The sequence below is a fragment of the Pinus tabuliformis genome, chromosome X (genome assembly GCF_031772625.1).
Source record: "Pinus tabuliformis cultivar Carrire ecotype Pingquan chromosome X, CPIR1, whole genome shotgun sequence".
NCBI lineage: Eukaryota > Viridiplantae > Streptophyta > Pinopsida > Pinales > Pinaceae > Pinus > Pinus tabuliformis.
The window spans coordinates 468,950,902-468,968,553 of NC_142308.1; the positions used below are offsets into that span (position 1 = coordinate 468,950,902).

A 17,652-nucleotide genomic window follows, 5' to 3' on the forward strand; every position below is an offset into this window, starting at 1 on the left:
CATAATTCTATTTTACGTGGAAGTTATATTGAGTAATATGCATTAGATAATGACTTTCAAGATGTTTATGCAAGGTTGAGTCAAGGTAACCAAGTAGAGGAATTGGATTATCACTTGCATGATAACTTTCTGTACCATCTTGACAAGATTCGTATTCCACAGGGAGAAAGAGTTAACATCATAAGAGAGGCACATACTTCTCTTATTGCTGGTCATTCCGGTGTAAGTAAGACAGTACCACACCTACAGAGGCATTATTATTGGCCTTGTATGCTTGAAAGTGTGTCTCGTTTAGATGTTCATTATGTGCAATCATTAAGCCTCGTAATAGGAAGTTAGGATTGTACACACCACTTATGGTTCCTTCACGACCATGGGAGAGTGTTTCTATGGATTTTGTAGGAGGTCTTCCATTGTCAAAAATAGGTCGCGATTATTTGTATGTAGTTGTGGATAGGTTCAAAAAATGTGTATTTTGATGCCATGTAAAAAACAAGTTACAGCTGACCAAACTGCTTAGTTATTATTTCAGAATGTTTGGGTGCATTTTGGATTGCCCACATCCATTGTTAGTGATCGAGATTCTCGCTTTGTTGGGAATTTTTGGTCAAACTTGTGGGGATTCATGGACACCAAATTAAAAAAGAGTACAACTTTTCATCCACAAACATATGGTCAAACATAAGTGATGAACATAACAATGATACATATTCTTCGTGGGTATTGTAGCAAGCATCCTAAGTTGTGGGATGAACATTTTCACTATATTCAACATGCTTACAACTGAGCCAAGCACTCTTCCACTCAAACTTCACCATTTGAGGCATGCATGGGATACTTGCCTAAATATCCTTTGGATTTTATTTTTGGCAAAGATGTTGCTATTGAAGGTCATAGCGACATAGACAAAGCAAGAAAGTTCATTGAACAAATCCAATTAGTGCACCAAAAGGTTCAAGAACAACTTGAGAAAATCCAAGGCAAGTACAAAGCAAGGCATGACAAGCATTGTCAAGATCACAAGTTCCAAGTTGGTGATGAAGTTTGGCTTCACATTAACAAAGAGAGGCTCCAAGGAGAAGGTAAAAAGCTAAAACCAATTAGATATGGTCCATTCAGAATTTTGGAAAAGATTGGTAACAATGCCTTCAGGTTGGATTTGCCTTCATATATGCAAATTTATGTTATTGTTGAGAATTTAAGGTTGTATGAGCTTCCTTTGGTTTAATATCAAGGAGATAATATTCAAATTCCTTCTATTGAAGACTTTTCTCTAGAATTCCTTGACGAGCATTGGCAAGACACTATACTTGACAGAAAAACAAGGACATTAAAAAGTGGAAGTATCGATTATCTTCGAGTGGGGCTCAAGGGTACAAATCCTTTAAAAGCCAAATGGATAGAAGTTGGAAAGGTGAGGGAACTATACCCTCACCTGTTGGACAATTGAGAGTGATCCTTTTGGGGTCCAAAAAGCTTCTAGTGGGGAGGAGTGATCAGGTGCTTAAAATAAGGCTCAAAACTCAAAGTGTCAGAATCTTGATAAAATTAGCTTCAGATCGAAGAGCTTGTCAAGCTGATTCCAACGGTGTGAACAACACTCAAATTCGAGCTCGTATGAAGAAGTTAGAGCAAGTCAAAGTTCAGGTTTGACTTTGACAGATGGCAGGAAAAGATGATGTGGCAAGGTCCTTCAATGAATGGGGAAGTGCCAAGTGGCAGGTTGCCATTGGCCCCCACATTTCACAAATCGCAAATCATATATCGCATATCGCAAGCAGTTCGTGTTAAAGATTTGCAATGGAGCTGCCAGAATCGTTGCCTTAACCGCTAGGCCTAACCACCGTGTGACCACTTCGCCTTAACCGCGAGATAGGCGGGGAAGTTAGTGGGACCACCAATTTCGGCGGAAATGCCAGAATTGGCTCGAGATAATGAATTTAACTGGCAGTTAGTCAGATTTGGAGGAGGAAATTGTGGAAGATTGACGTAAGTCATAACTAAGGCGCTTTTCGACCAAATGGGGAGAAAAAAGAGGCTGGGGTACCATTTTTGGACATTATGGATTGATTGGAGCAAGTTTTAGAAGCATTTGAGCATTGTAGACACATCTTTTTACACTTTTGAGCATAATAGAGGGACCCAAGCCATTGGAAGTTGGACGAAGGAGACGTAGCCCAGGAGGGGTGAACTCCTTTATCATGTGCTTGTTGTAATGTGTTTTTGATGATGTTCTGTACATGTTTATGTTGTTGTTCAGTTTCTTATTTATGTTAAATTGCTCATAAAAGTAACATAAAAACTCTTCATTTCACTTGCAAAAATTCATGAATCCTTAAGCACAATGAAAGCATTTTGTTTGTAATCCGAGGAGGATCTTCGCACTACAATCTAATATTCTAAATCAAATTAGTGCCCAAAACCAAAATCAAATCTTTGAGAACCAGGAGGAAAGCCAAGAAAAGTTCCACAGAAGAAAGGAAACAACTGCTCACTTAGCAAGCAAAAGGTAGAAGTAAAATGAACCAAAAAAGAAATAACAACTAGAGAAAGGAAGAAGTGACACCAACTAAAACCTTTCTCTAAATACCCATCGAACTATAGGAGACCATACACCTCATCCTCCCAAGCAGGCAATAGGAGTGGAGCATCATCACACTAAGTTCTTGTATGCTTAATTGTACAACCAACTTCCACCATGATGCTAATGTAGTTGTGTAACAAACGAATTTGCAAGCTTCTCACCATTTCGTGGTTCGTAATCTTCCCCCTACCACTACATTGAGAACCCATCTTAATTCTCTTGGTGATGGTCGTGAGTCATGTAGCACAATTCATTTGTTTTTAGTACCATGTGCAAGAAGTTGTTAGTCTTGTTTGCCTGATAGTTTGACTTCCCATATCCATCAATGAGGCCATTATAAATCACCCATTGTGGAGGTAGAAGAAACATTTATTATTAAACAAATGTAAGGTATAATAATATATCAAACAATATTTGAATTTTGATATGTAAATAATATGTTGGGCATAGTTTAAATATTATTTTGTAAATATATTTTATTTGTTTGGAAATATGCAATTCAAGAATAGATTCAATACAATATGAACATCGAATTGGAGGGGGTAGTAGCGCAAGTGTTAATTACACGACCTTTAGTGTCTAACTACATATTGGTTGAAATTGAATCTATTTTGGTTCTCATCTTTGTATTAGTTGAACAAAAGATTGATCTATATTTTAGATTCGGATCGCAGACGTTATTACTAGTATTGCATATTGGGTTATGTATAACATGATCATACTTTCCCCGATCCATATTTTACATTTGGATTACATTATTACTAGTATTTCATATTGGGTTATGTATAACATTACCATACTTTCTCTATTCATTGCAAATTGTTTATATGTTAGCACATATTTAATTTATAATGTGTTTAGAAGCCCTTAACTGCATGAGAATTTCATAGTCAACAAAAAAAACATCATCTAAATTACACTTTTATAATATTATACTTATTATCTTTAATAATATTTTTAAAATTTAAAAATAAAACATTTAAATTAAACTTTTTAGTTATACTAGAATGATTATTTTTAATAATATTTTGGAAATTTTTAATATTACATTATTATGCATTTTTAAGTAAAATTAATACTTATTTTTTTAACAATAATGAGTATTTTTCTATTAAATCCGCGCTCGGACACGACAAAATACACGAAGGATTTACAAGTCAATTACATCAATGTGCTTCAAATTCAACAGTTGTAGACAACCAAGTTGTCCCTAATTATCACTACTAACTACAAAAAACGACAATACTCTAATTATTTTACTAGTATAGACTCGACAAAATTGTGACAAAAGGAGGATGCAATAGAAACTAGCCATTACTTGGAAATTAGTCATCAGGATATGCCAAGCGATTTAAGTTAAACCCTAGGCTCTTATCTTCAGGAGGGGTACTCAACTTAGCCACCTACAATTGGAGGTCTTCTATCATGCTTCAGAGTGCCCCGACCTTGTCCTCCAACCGAACAATCTGTTTGCTTTTAACTTCTATGGTATCCAAATTTTCACTGGCCGCCTTATTTTGTCTATGCAACAAAACCTGGAGGTCAAAGATTTCAGCCCTCATCTCTGCATGCTCACTAACACATTGGTCGTAGATAGAGGAAATCGAGGGTGCAGAGGGAGGGTACATCTTGTCCATGGCCAAATTCTTAAAATTACTTCTCGCCATCCTGCCCAAACAAGCATGCCGATAGCCCCAAGAACCAGAAGCCATGGAAACAGAGCATCGTTGTAGTGAAACACAAACACAAAAGGGGAGGCAGAGGGACTTGATTGGTTCCTTGACACTTTCTTTTCTTGTCGAGCTCCTCCTTGCCAGGCCAATTTTCCTGCGGGGAAAGGGACCACCAAGACCAAACCACAGAGTTGGGAATTGGAACTGATGAGCAACCAAAAAAGTGGAACAATTGAAGCAACTTCGAGGAGCTTCAACTCGCATTACTCTTTGGATAGAGCGAAGGCACCCTATCAGAGAGGCATGACCCATAACTGGAATAAAAGCTTCTTGACTTTGAGACTCACCTGACTTCACCTCACTGAGAGAGTGGAGCCAAATCCTAGCTAATCACATATTAGACCTGTAATCGACCAACATAATGGGAAAATTCAAACTGCACCAAGGTGATTTAAAGAAATTACCAAGCAGATACCTTGTGCGACAATGTAGAGAGGAGCTTGAGGTGACTCCATCATTATTCTATGGAGTGAGGTTAATTCCTCCTCACCTAGCCTGTATCTTAAATGGTTGGGTTGTCTAACATGATCTAGGGAGAGTAAATGCAGCTTGCAAGTTGAGGGAGTTCGCGTGAGGAACCATTGAGGACGCCTGAGATAAATCTTACATGATTGAGAGGACAAGAACGATCCCACACTTAGCTGCAGATCCGGCTCGGGAATGTCACGTGGGGACTGGAACGAATGCCTCGCGTCATGGCGAGAAGGGAGGGCATCATCATGCAATTGAGAGGGGAGGAGTAGTGGGTTGATGTCATAGAGTTATGGGTCAACAGAATAGATGGGAATGAGTAATGCACATTAGGGGGAGGTATTATAATCATTGGGTTTCTTATATGGGTGGGACTAGGAGGGGGGTAGATAGAGTGGGTCACCATAGGAACTAGTTAGGGGATGGGTGAAAAACCGTTAACCCCATTGATCTATGTTTGTCCTTGTTTCAAGTGACAAGCTTGGTTTACCAAAAGATCTGCCTTTGAGTTAAGATTCCTTAGAATATGCAAAGTATGAGAGTTAGCAAATGCAAGGAGGATACCTTGATCTCGCTGCAACATCTGATTTAGTTTATTATCCTATGCGGGGTAGTTTGATTGTAAATGCCTTATGATAAGAAAGGAATCTCCTAGGATTGTGATGTTGCTAACTCCCCTCTTCTAGGCTAAGAGGAGCCCTAGGTAGAGACCATAAACCTCTGCTTGATTGTTGGTCTTTCTTCCTAATCCCCAAGCATACTTGTCAACTATTATTCCTTCTAGATTGCAAAAAATCCCTCCCTCTCTTACCACCCTTTTAAAAACATTACTAAAAAACTAAGTATATATTTTTTACATAGTGGGAAAATATATCATAACTCAATTGTCAAACCAACAATGAGGACAACCATCTCCGCCTGCTAACTGCAAATGTAGGCCAACTCATCACCGTTATTCAAGGAAAACCAAACCACTTGGAATAACCCGCTGGTGGTCCGTAAGGGGGTAGACTTTCACTCTTGCTAGATGCCTTTGGGTCTTGGGCCGTTAACCTGTTTCCTTACGCTCGAGGAAGACGAGCTCTTAGCCAAACATAAGCAATTTTAGGGTATACTCCAAGCCCTGACAGCTAAATATATATTATTCTCATATTTCAATAGAATGATTATCTTTAATCCATTTTTGAAAATTTTACTTAAAAATAAATTAAATTACAATGGGATTATCTTTATTAATATTTTGGAAATTTTTAATATTACATTATTACACATTTATACATTATTAAAATATATTTCAATAGAATGGTTATCTTTGACCATACTTTTTGAAAAAATTAATTATTAAAATATATTTCAATAGAATGTTTATCTTTGACCATATTTTTTGAAAAAAATAATTAAAAGAATACTTAATGACTAAGTATACGTTATTATCATATTTCAATAAAAAATTCATGTATATATCCAACCTCATCATTCGTTTGTTTGTTAAAAATATGCTATGCTAAGTCATTTGGCATTCCCATTCGCCTGTGTGTATCCATCATTTTGGCATTTCCGTTCGCCTGTTAAAAGGATATACTCAGTCATTTTGGCATTTCCGTTCACCTGTTAAAAGGATATACTCAGTCATTTTGGCATTACTGTTCGCCCGTTAAAAGAGATACGCTGATGCACGTGCAGGGACGAAAAAAACGAAGAATAGTAGAATTATTGTCATCATCGACAGAAGTTGAAAAGCAAGCTTAGGGTTTTGGGGTGGGGTTACTCTCCCGCTTGGCGAACATTCAAAAAATATGAAATTGGAGCCCCAAAAAAATAAATAAAAAAATAAAACCGAAAACGCAATTCTAAACAAAGAAATAAAATCACTATAAAAATCACGGGGCGCCATCAAAGCCGTCTAATCCAAGGAGGAGACGATCTGGACCGTCTGTGCCTCCAAAACCTATAAACCTGTGAGAGGAGAAGAAGGTAAAAGGTTGTGAACGGTGCCTGTCGTTCAAATAAAATCATCTCTTTGAATGAAGAAGGTCTAATCGGATCTCTCAGGCTTCCTTTGGGTGAGTGCCCGGCATCCGTTCTCCACCATTTCCTGCATTCTCTTCTCAAGGTAAGCGCCTATACCTGACAGAATTTCAATGTCTGTTACAGGGTTTCTTTATGCCATTGTCTGGTTTCTGTAATCCCAGTTTTATTTGCCATTTTAATGGGCATTTTTATCATTAGATTTAGACCAGCAAGAGGGTATCTTGTTTTTGAAATTTGGGGTTCAAATGGTCGGTTTGATTGATTCTGATTTGGGGTTTGATTGATTCTTGATTTGGGGTTTGTTCTTGATTTGGGGCTTGATTGATTTTGCTGTGCTTGTAGTATTACTCGGGTGATATGGCTATGGAAGTAACGCAGATTCTTCTGAACGCCCAATCACCAGATGGGAATGTTCGTAAAATTGCCGAAGAAAATCTCAGGCAGTTTCAGGAGCAAAACTTAGCGGGGTTCCTCCTGTCATTGTCTGTGGAACTCGCAAACAATGATAAACCGCCGGAGAGTCGGAGGTTGGCTGGCCTTATTCTGAAAAATTCCTTGGATGCCAAAGAAGCTGCCAGGAAGGAAGAGTTCGTTAAGCGTTGGGTTGCTCTTGATCCATCTGTCAAGGCTCAAATCAAGACTGGGCTTATCCAGACACTCTCTTCAACTGTCCCAGATGCAAGACATACATCTTCGCAAGTTATCGCGAAGATAGCAGCGATTGAAATCCCTCGCCAACAATGGCCGGAACTAATTGGCGTTTTATTGGCGAATATGGGAAGCCCTCGACTAGAAAAGCCAGTTACTCTGAAGCAAGCTACCCTGGAAACTCTCGGGTATGTTTGTGAAGAGATATCATCAGATGTGCTTGCACAGGATCAAGTGAACTCTATTCTCACAGCTGTTGTTCAAGGGATGAATGCGCCAGACGGTAACAGTGATGTATGCCTTGCAGCAACAAAGGCTTTGTACAATGCCCTTGATTTTGCGCAGACAAACTTTGAAAATGAAATGGAAAGGAACTATATTATGCGCGTTATTTGTGAAACAACATTGTCTGCTGATGTTCGAATAAGGCAAGCTTCATTTGAGTGTCTTGTTTCAATTTCATCAACATACTATGAGAAACTCGCGCCTTACATACAAGATATCTTCACTATCACTGCAAAAGCAGTGAGAAATGATGAAGAGCCTGTGGCTCTGCAAGCTATAGAGTTTTGGAGCTCGATATGTGATGAAGAGATTGAAATTCAGGAAGAATATGGGGGGGACTTCAGTGGGGATTCTGAGGTTCCTCATTATCATTTCATAAAGCAAGCTTTGCCTGCCCTTGTGCCCCTTTTATTGGAGACTTTGACAAAACAGGATGAAGACCAGGACCAAGATGAAGGAGCTTGGAATTTGGCTATGGCTGGAGGAACATGCTTGGGATTAGTTGCTAGAACCGTAGAGGACGATATAGTTCCCCTGGTCATGCCATATGTACAAGAAAATATTACAAAGCCTGATTGGCGGTGTCGGGAGGCAGCGACCTATGCTTTTGGGTCTATTATTGAAGGACCGTCCTTGGAAAAACTCGCACCGCTTGTCAATATGGCATTGAATTTTATACTTAACGCCTTGAAAGATGAGAACAATCAAGTAAAAGATACCACAGCTTGGACTCTTGGTAGAATCTTTGAGTTCTTGCATGGCCCCGCTGTCCAGTCGCCGGTGATTACTCCGGCAAACCTTCAATCCATTGTTGCGGCACTGTTGGAAAGCATTAAAGATGCTCCAAATGTTGCAGATAAGGTTTGTGGCGCTTTATATTTTCTTGCTCAGGGATATGAGCAGGTCAATGCAGCCTCCTGTCCTCTATCACCCTTCCTTCCAGATTTAATTGGTTCTCTTCTTGCAACGGCAGAGAGGAAAGATGCCGCTGACTCTCGCATCAGAACAGCTGCTTATGAGACACTTAATGAAATTGTGAGATGCTCAACTCAAGAAACTGCAAATGTTATAATGCAACTTCTCCCTTTAATAATGACAAAGTTGGGCCAGACTATGGAATTGCAGATAGTGTCTTCAGACGATAGAGAGAAACAAGGTGATCTTCAGGCATTATTATGCGGTGTATTGCAGGTGATTATACAGAAGCTCGGCAATCAAGAGGCAACGAGATATGCAATTCTGCAATATGCAGACCAGATGATGGCTCTCTTTTTGCAAGTGTTTGCTTGCAGAAGTGCAACAGTGCATGAGGAAGCCATGCTGGCTATAGGTGCTCTTGCTTATGCTACTGGTGCTGAATTTGCCAAGTATATGCCAGAGTTCTATAAATATGTTGAAATGGGTCTCCAGAATTTTGAAGAGTATCAAGTTTGTGCAGTAACAGTGGGTGTGGTAGGTGATATTTGTCGTGCTTTGGAAGCCAAGGTTTTTCCTTATTGTGATGGTATTATGACCCATCTTTTAAAAGACCTGTCAAGTAGTCAGCTGCACCGTTCGGTGAAGCCCCCTATCTTTTCATGCTTTGGGGATATTGCTCTTGCTATTGATGGAAATTTTGAGAAGTATCTTGCTTATGCTATGCCAATGCTTCAATCTGCAGCAGAGATTGCTGCACAATCAGGTGGCACAGATGATGAAATGGTTGAGTACAATAATCAATTGAGAAATGGTATTTTTGAGGCGTATTCAGGAATTCTCCAAGGATTCAAGAATGCAAAGCCAGAGTTAATGATGCCATTTGTGGTACATATATTGCAGTTCATTGAGGCTGTTTTCCAAGATAAAGAAAGGTAGGGGCAGAAAGTTTTCTAGTCTTCTGGTTTCCTAAATTTTTTGTTGTTTTCTGAATTAGTGTTTGCCAACTTTTGAATTATTAGTCTCTTTTGCCTGTTGTTTGACTTACATTACTTGTATTGGTTTCTTAATAACGTAGAACTTCCTTTGATGACTAGTAGTGAATCTTCGAATATCTGGAGTCTATTCATACCTTTCTCCATGGTCAACAAGAGAGTAGATCTTACAGCTATTAACTCAGCAAGATAATTGATTCCAGGTCCCAATCCAGCCTTGAAGTTGAATTAATGTTCATTCCAAGTAATAATGTTACCCCAGGTCCACAGATTCTAGGGTCACCCTGGGTTCGCTGCCCCATCAAAATAGGCCAGGCACTTGTCTTGTCAATCTGCTTCTGCACAATCTGCCTTCCATAAATAACCTTGGAATGCTGCTTTAGTGATAACTGAATTTTGTATCTTTGAGTGGGACATTGGACTGGTGAGATGAAATTGACCTCAAACAAGCTAATAAGTCTCCTTGCTTTAGAGATGCCCTGAGATATGTTTACTGGCAGGGCTTAAAATGTTCTTGTATTTGAATTTTGATATTATCATACCAGTTTTCCAAAGCTTCTATGTAATAATCTTACCAAATATTTCTCAAGCCTCACAAAGGCCCTGTCTCTTTCCAAACCCGAACAGTGAGTGGACAATACAATGCCAAATGATGATTGCATTCCTCAGAATTCCTACAAAGAGCATCTCCCAGGGCCATATTTATTCCTTTTCTGCAGATTATCCAATGTCAGAGCCTTGTCGTTAAGAAGCAACCACATAAAGATTCTGGCTTTTGAAGGACATTTTAATTTCTAAACCTCTGTCCACCATAAATTGGCCTGAACCGCTACATCTCTGGAGCAAAGCATCTTATATCATTCTTTAAGAGTGTAGTTCCTCGAGCCATTTAATGATCGCTCTCTTCCTCACAAATTTGTCCCATTGGTCTGCATCTTCCTCATTAGACTCTAATTCCTAATATTTCTTCTATTCGTGGATCCAAATGGAAGTCAGTATTGGATTAGTAGTTTAATAAAAGGAGAAGTTTCCCCTCTCCCTCAAGGACTGGATCGTGTGAATAGGTAACCTTTAGTCATCGCAGGACCCAGCTTCAGGATCCTCCCTAACTCTAACTCTGAGCCATGAACCCATTTTCCAAACTAGCTAATATCCTATTACAGAAAAAGCAAAGACAGCTGCAGGATAAAATATTGAGATACTTACATTTGCAGTTCTCAAAATACATATGGTCTACCTACTGATGTTTCATGGGTTTCTTTGTTTGTAGGGATGACAGTGTTACAAAATCTGCTGCTGGCGTACTAGGTGACCTTGCAGACACACTTGGAAACAATGCTGCACCAGTATTTCGGAATTCAAATTTCTACAACGAGTTTCTTGGTGAATGCATGGCTTCTGAGGATAACCAAATCAAAGAGACAGCATCTTGGGCACAATCAACAATTCAACTTGTTTTACAGTCCTGAATCCAACAACACTGTGCATACCTTTTTCTAAGCTTTTTGTTTAGCCTTCTACTATTATTGTTCAAAGTTGTCAGCCTAGGCATACAGAAATTCATGTTTTTATGTTTGATTTTATTAGGGTAGTGTTTACATAGAGATGAAGCTATCTCTACATTAGATAGATATGGCTTAACATGAAACACTATTGGGTTGTCAATAGTGACGGGATTTTTTGGGGTTATTTGTGCATCCACAAAAGTGGTTTTGGATATCGTACTTTAATCTAGAGGGCAGCAATCAACTTTGATTCTGTTATGATCGAGGGCAGCTCATTTACTTTTCAAATTTTACAGTGGTTGCTTTGGAGTCTATTATGATTGAGGAAATCTTATTTACATGTGTAAGTGAAGCGATTGTTTAATTAGAGACCTACTGCAACATTTTGTTTTCTTTTTGACATTTTTGTTGCCTTGTTAATTATTAGAACTGATGATTCTCAGTGTCTGAGGGCATTGCAAAATTCCTCCCTATAGTTTTCAATTTTATTTTTTAATCCAAATGATTCCATAGTCTTTAAAACCTATGGGCTAAATAATTTACAAATGCACACTATTTATTGTGACAAATTATTGGAACCTCGCTTCAACATTTGATTTACTGATTTTTTTTAGGCATGCTATATTTGCTTGTTGAATGGGCCTGCAGTTGATATCATGAAGCAAGAAACCACAGTTATCTTGTGTGTTGCAAGGATTGATATGTTTAGGGGTTCAATGAGACTTGCTGTTAATAAGTGGGGAAGAACTGAGACAACTGAACCTGCAGATTTCATTGTGAAGGAAGACAATAATCTTTCACTCGTTGAGTATGAGCTAGTTGAAGTGCTGGGAGATTAAAATTTTACATAGAACTGAACCGGGAGCTCTCCTGGTATCACAGTTGTAATAAAACTTTGAGTGATATTGAGTGGTATTTTTTCATCTATGGAAGATGTGAAATTCTGGATATTATCAGCAAGCAAGCTACCTTACCAGAGTTCAAAATAGGTGGCTTTTTAGCAGAAGTAAAATGATACAATAAACAGAAGAGGCAGATTAATTTTTCGTAGCACAAGTGGTATATTTTCACTCCAATTCGTAGCAGATGCCTTGTAGGCATTCATTGTGCTTGAAAATCGGTGAAATGTATTGTGGACTTTTTTTAGTTGTTTCCCAAACTGCTTAGTGTAAAACTGAATTTGACAATTTAAATTGCAGTGCTGCTGTAATGCTAAGCACTGGTCTCTGTGGGCTCTGGAGTTGAACACTTTCTGCAATTGATGGGGTCCTTAACGCCATGAAAAAAGATAAGGTGCATCAAGGTGAATAGTCATGTGTATGTTATGCCGTGTAATAGCTTGTAAATACTGTTGGTCACTATAAATAAAGCAGTTGGACCCACTTTTACCCCTAATTAAAAAAATAATTTTATCATACATAAGAGATTAGCCTTTTATTAAGTTGTTAATGTGGCTGTAAGGGAGTCATCTCACCTGCCTGGGAAAACCTTTTCTCAGTGACAACCTTAATCTTGTTGAGAATGGATTGGCCCCCAGTCCTGTGCTGGATTTTTTATGGCATCAAATCAATCAGTTTCAACTTCCTTCCAATTAAGGAGAGGGAGGACCTTGCACTTTTTAAGATGCCAATTTTGTTAATTGTGATGTCTTCGGGTCTGAAAATTGTCCTTGTTCCTAATTGTTTATATTCCACCCTACACTTGTGGATGCTTATTAGTCTTATCAAGATTTATTTGTTCTCCCCTACAAGTATAATTGTTTTGAACCTGCACTACCAGAGCATCTTGGATTGATTTTTTTCTTTAGAAAGGCTTACTGCATGATCTCTAGTGAGATAATTTGTACTAATCACACCTTTTTTTAATTGTTTCCATGTGTTCTTTTAGATAAACAAAGACCTCTTCTTGAATAAATTTATACCATAATACAATGATCATCTTTGAGATTCTCTCATCTTTCTAGAAATCATTGCCTTGAAAGAGTCTTTGAGTTGATTTTCATCATTCTAAGGACTGTCTTTAACCATTTGCAACATAGTCAAAACCCCACATCCTTCTTCCTTATGCGGCACTTGATAGACCTTGCACCAAGATTAAGAATAAGAAGAAACAAAATCATTTGACTTGACAATAAACAAAGGGTTTTGTTCCTCTACCTTTTTCTCCCTATCCTAGTAAAAAAAAACCCTCTTTGTTATGTTATTGTTGTCTCTGATGAAAAGGCTGATTAACAGGAAAATAAGATTGTTGTGTGTTTAAGTTTTGGTATGATTGTTGATATGAGTTGGACCACATCAGTCATCTTGTCAAATTCCTCCACCATTTTACTAACATTTTAGAGATTGAATCAACTCCAATAGTATTTACTAAAAGCTAAAACCAAGATGTGAAATTTGAATTCTATTTGTATTGTTGGTTTAGGTGATCTTTACTCTCTAGTAGCAACTAAATTAGTTTCAAAACCGATAGTAGTATAAGCTCTTCTAAATCTAGGTTATCTCTTAAGAGAAATCTGTTGTAGAGAAATAAAATGGAGCATACATATTTTCTGCCCACTATGCCATTGGAGTAGGAATGACTAGAACAACTAGAATAATTCTGCAATTGGAGGAGCAACAATGGTAATACTTGAATCCTTCTTACCTGGAATTCATGAAGAACACTTGAAGGGACTTTGTTCGTGTCTTGTGCAGTGAGTGTTTTCTATTATTTAGTGGTGGAAATATTGCTTTGATTGGATCAAAGTGAGCAGATATTCTTTGCAATCTTAGGATCCCTTAGGAAATAGTAACTATGCAATATTTAATGGCTTCCAACCAAGTCACTTATGGATGGTGTTTCCCCCTTATGTGTTCATATCTCAAGAACAAGGTTTTAAGGCATGTGTTAGAGGTTAAACCTCTCTATTCTAGACCTTGGGTAGCATCTTAGGTCAAAGTGAGCAGATATTCTTTGCAATTTTAGGATGTGTAATCCCTTAGGAAATAGTAACTATGCAATATTTTATAGCTTCCAATCAATTCACATATGGATTGTGTTGCCCCCTAAACTGTTCCTATTTCAAAGAACAAGGTTTAGGGCATGTGCTAGAGGTAACTTAAACCTCTCTATTCTAAACCTTGCGTAGCATCTCAGGTCAAAGGGGGTCATCCTTTGATTTATGTAGATATTCTTGAACCTCTATGTTGTCATGGTTTTATTGCAAGGTTTTTTGAAGTTGATAAGAAAAAGAAGTTTGGTTTTTGGGCACACCTCATTGTAAATGCCTTTCTATTGGGTACCTATATCCCATTTACATGACTATTTTCTATTTGTGGATGTAGATAAGATAATAAGATAATTATATTTATGTCCAACTATTGACCATAAAGTAGGTCAAAGGCATTGTTGAGTACAATGATGTCCATACAATGTGGGAGAACCAAACAGTCTCCTATAAAAAAATACAATGCATGAATATAAAAGGTACAATGCAAGAACATAAAAGATACAATGTATGGAATGCTTTGGCAAAGAAGATCCAAGAGCTAATGGGTCTAAATCATACCCATCTCTCCTAACATCTGAGGCTGTAACACTGAAGAAAACTCCAAAGTTTGTTGGCCCAATGAAGGGCCAATGGAAAGTATGGATTGTCCACTAAATTGTTGTCTGGGAGAGTTCACGCACTGTTGAGGTCTGGGGGACCTAGTTTGTATCCCAGGAACGGATCTGAGATGATTTGCTGTTGAAATCTCGTGTGGTGGGGTGAGGTCTCACAGATCCTCACTGATTTAGAGTTTGGATATGAACTGGTATCAACCGGTCTCTTGGTGCCCTTGTCTGAAGGTAGTACCTTGAAAATGTTGTGATCCTATGTGTGGGGTTTGGTCTGATGGGACAATGAAGAATATGTGTTCGGATGCTTAGAGCATCTTGCATATATAGGGCCAAACATCTTTGATTGGGATACCTAAAAAAGTCAGCGAGGGTCTAAGAATCTCTAAACAAGCAATGGAACCTTCGTCTGATCTTGTAGTAGACATGGCATCCAAAAATGAAGTGCACGTTGGTCTCCACTTCTTGTAAATGACATACTTGACAGATTCTGTCTGGTCTATCAATCTGGTGGTCCGTCTCTACTCATAGTCTATGAGAACCTACATTGAATTGACCTAGAGGAATGTGAAGAGCATGCATCCCGTGGTGAAATGTATACTGGGGTCGAACAATGAGCCCGTCTCTCAACTCCAAGAAGTGCTCAACGTAGAAGGCCATCTTTGGCCGCAACCCTCTTGGAGGATTGACCCAGGTGACTTGGACGAACTGCATGTAGATGTCCTCCTTGATGATCTTGTTCCACTCTTGTCTAGTAGGCAAAAGGTAGGCAAAAGTTGACCAAGAGCATCTAAGGAATATCAGAAAGGAGGGAATCCAACTCAATGCCCACTGACTCTAAGAGATCTGAAACTTCTATAAACCAAGATCTAGCTTGGCTTGAGGGAGTAGAATAGGGAATAGTCTCAGAAGAGCAATATGCCAAGTAAGGATATCGGTCCCTACTCTTTATCGAGTTTGTAAAGGCCCTAGACACGATGCAAGAATGAGATCAAATTGAAGACAGTCTCAAGCCGAAAGGGTTGAGCTCCATACTCTGCAAGGATGATGTGTTGAGGTACTGTCGTTTTGCATCTAATGATGCAATAGAGAAGAAGAATATGGACTCTCTCAAATGAAGCGCAATCCGACTCAAGTAAAGACGGTCCCCGAATCTTTGAGCCATATAGAACAGTGGGACGAATAGAGGAATAAAGGAAAATACAGTGTATTTGCCTTTCAAAGAGAGTGGTAAGCACTAATTCTCATTCATTAAAAATATACAAAATAGAGAGTATATTAGGAATTTCCAAAATAATCCAATAACTAAATTGCATACCATAAGGGAAATTAACCATCACGTGGACAAAAAATAGAAATTAAACATATTCATAACTTTATTGAATTAGAGCAAAGAAGGTCAGAATTTTGAGTACAAAGAGTTGTCAAAGGCTTCGATATAATAGTGGTACATAATGATATGATTTCAGGAGGCGTAACCACATTCCATTACCTTTCCTATACCTGGAATTATAATAATTATAATAAATAATAGTTGAAAATGTTTAGCATATGAATGGGAAGTGCCATAAGGACAATTACAATTATTGAGGAAGAAACAAGACATTGAACAAAGTGGATTAATAATCTATTCTTGCTCCATGAGATGCACATCTAAACCAAAAAGTGGTTGAATGATCTTCAACTTCTAATTTGGATTAGTTCAATACTCCCACAAAGATATGTGTTTTTCCAAAGTTCCTTCCTACTCGAGCATAATGGCCCACAAAAACTAATATTTCCTTCATCCCAGGGTTTGGGAAAACCCAGGTCCACCAAAACATCGACAATCTCAACCAAATTGTTTACCTCCCTGAAGCAGCTTCGTCATTTTTTGTTTTTGTTTTAGGTAGCTGTGATATTTTGGGTAATATGTGGTCTCCATTTCAACAATGGTTCTATCATCAAAACCAAAATCTTACAACTCTTAATCACTTTATAACACATGTTCGACAAATGTCATGTAGTGGAGGCTTTATATGTTTCTTAACCTCTCGAACCTTATGGGCTACTGCATCTACCTATGCTTACATCTTGTCTATGTACTATAAATAGGCACTAAGCAAAACCAGACATTCCTTCCTTTGTTCCCAGGCCACTCTATGTACTGCGATTATCTTCTTCCCCATGGTTCCATGCTATAGTTTATGCATTGGAATCTGTTCTCTTCAATCTATTCAGTATTGCAGATTTCTGTTGTGCCTTCTGACTTTACAGTGGTCAACAAGCAAGGAGAAGCCCCTGATAACTAAATTTCGCTACTGGACTTGATTCAAAAGTGGTCCCACATTACTCTAATCCCTTCGAAATAGGAATGAATGAAATGGGGTTACTTGGTCTAACTCAATTACATGCATGAATTGATGATAAGATGGTGGCGACTACAGAGGAGCTATGGCGTTTTGGCTGCAGTGTTCCTAGAAACACTGGACCAAAGCAACTTTGCATGAGGCATACACAAAAGTAGAATGGGGGGTGGAACCCTAGCCGCCCCATTCCCTGGTTCGTGACATCCCTTGTGCGGCTAGTGAGAGTATCTTTCGGTGCTACTAGGGTGTCTTAGGATTTTGTTGAGGCCTGTCAGAGCATCTCCAAGTGTTTACTTGCTGGTTAGAGTATCTTTTGGTGTTTGTTTCTTTCTTGCTGGTCAGATTATCTTTCGGTTTGTTTCTTCTTGCCAGAAAGAGCGTCTTCTGAAGTTCTCTGGGTGTCTTGGGTTTTGATCTTGGAATGTTTGCGGCTCTTTTGGTCTAGGTATGGGCCTTGCACCCTTTTTTTCTTTTAGATTTTTGCCGGGGTTTGCTGACCCACATTGTAATGTTTGGCTGCCCATTGTTTGGCCCATCTTT

General features: G+C 38.5%; 1 protein-coding gene across 1 annotated transcript; it reads left to right on the plus strand.

The window, feature by feature from the left end:
- Window positions 1–6,660: 6,660 nt before the first annotated feature.
- Window positions 6,661–11,481, plus strand: LOC149140701 (importin subunit beta-1-like). Its single transcript, XM_089449890.1, has 3 exons — window positions 6,661–6,901; window positions 7,162–9,602; window positions 10,933–11,481. The coding sequence occupies exons 2-3, from the start codon at window positions 7,177–7,179 to the stop codon at window positions 11,129–11,131; spliced, it is 2,625 nt and encodes an 874-aa protein (XP_089306016.1). The 5' UTR covers window positions 6,661–6,901; window positions 7,162–7,176; the 3' UTR covers window positions 11,132–11,481.
- Window positions 11,482–17,652: the final 6,171 nt, after the last annotated feature.

What these genes read in the sequence shown, in the direction of transcription:
- LOC149140701 (XM_089449890.1), top strand. Translation starts at nt 7,177, where the DNA reads ATGGCTATGGAAGTAACGCAGATTCTTCTGAACGCCCAATCACCAGAT. An exon ending in GTTTTCCAAGATAAAGAAAG is followed by an intron (nt 9,603 to 10,932) that starts GTAGGGGCAGAA and finishes CTTTGTTTGTAG; the next exon opens with GGATGACAGTGTTACAAAAT.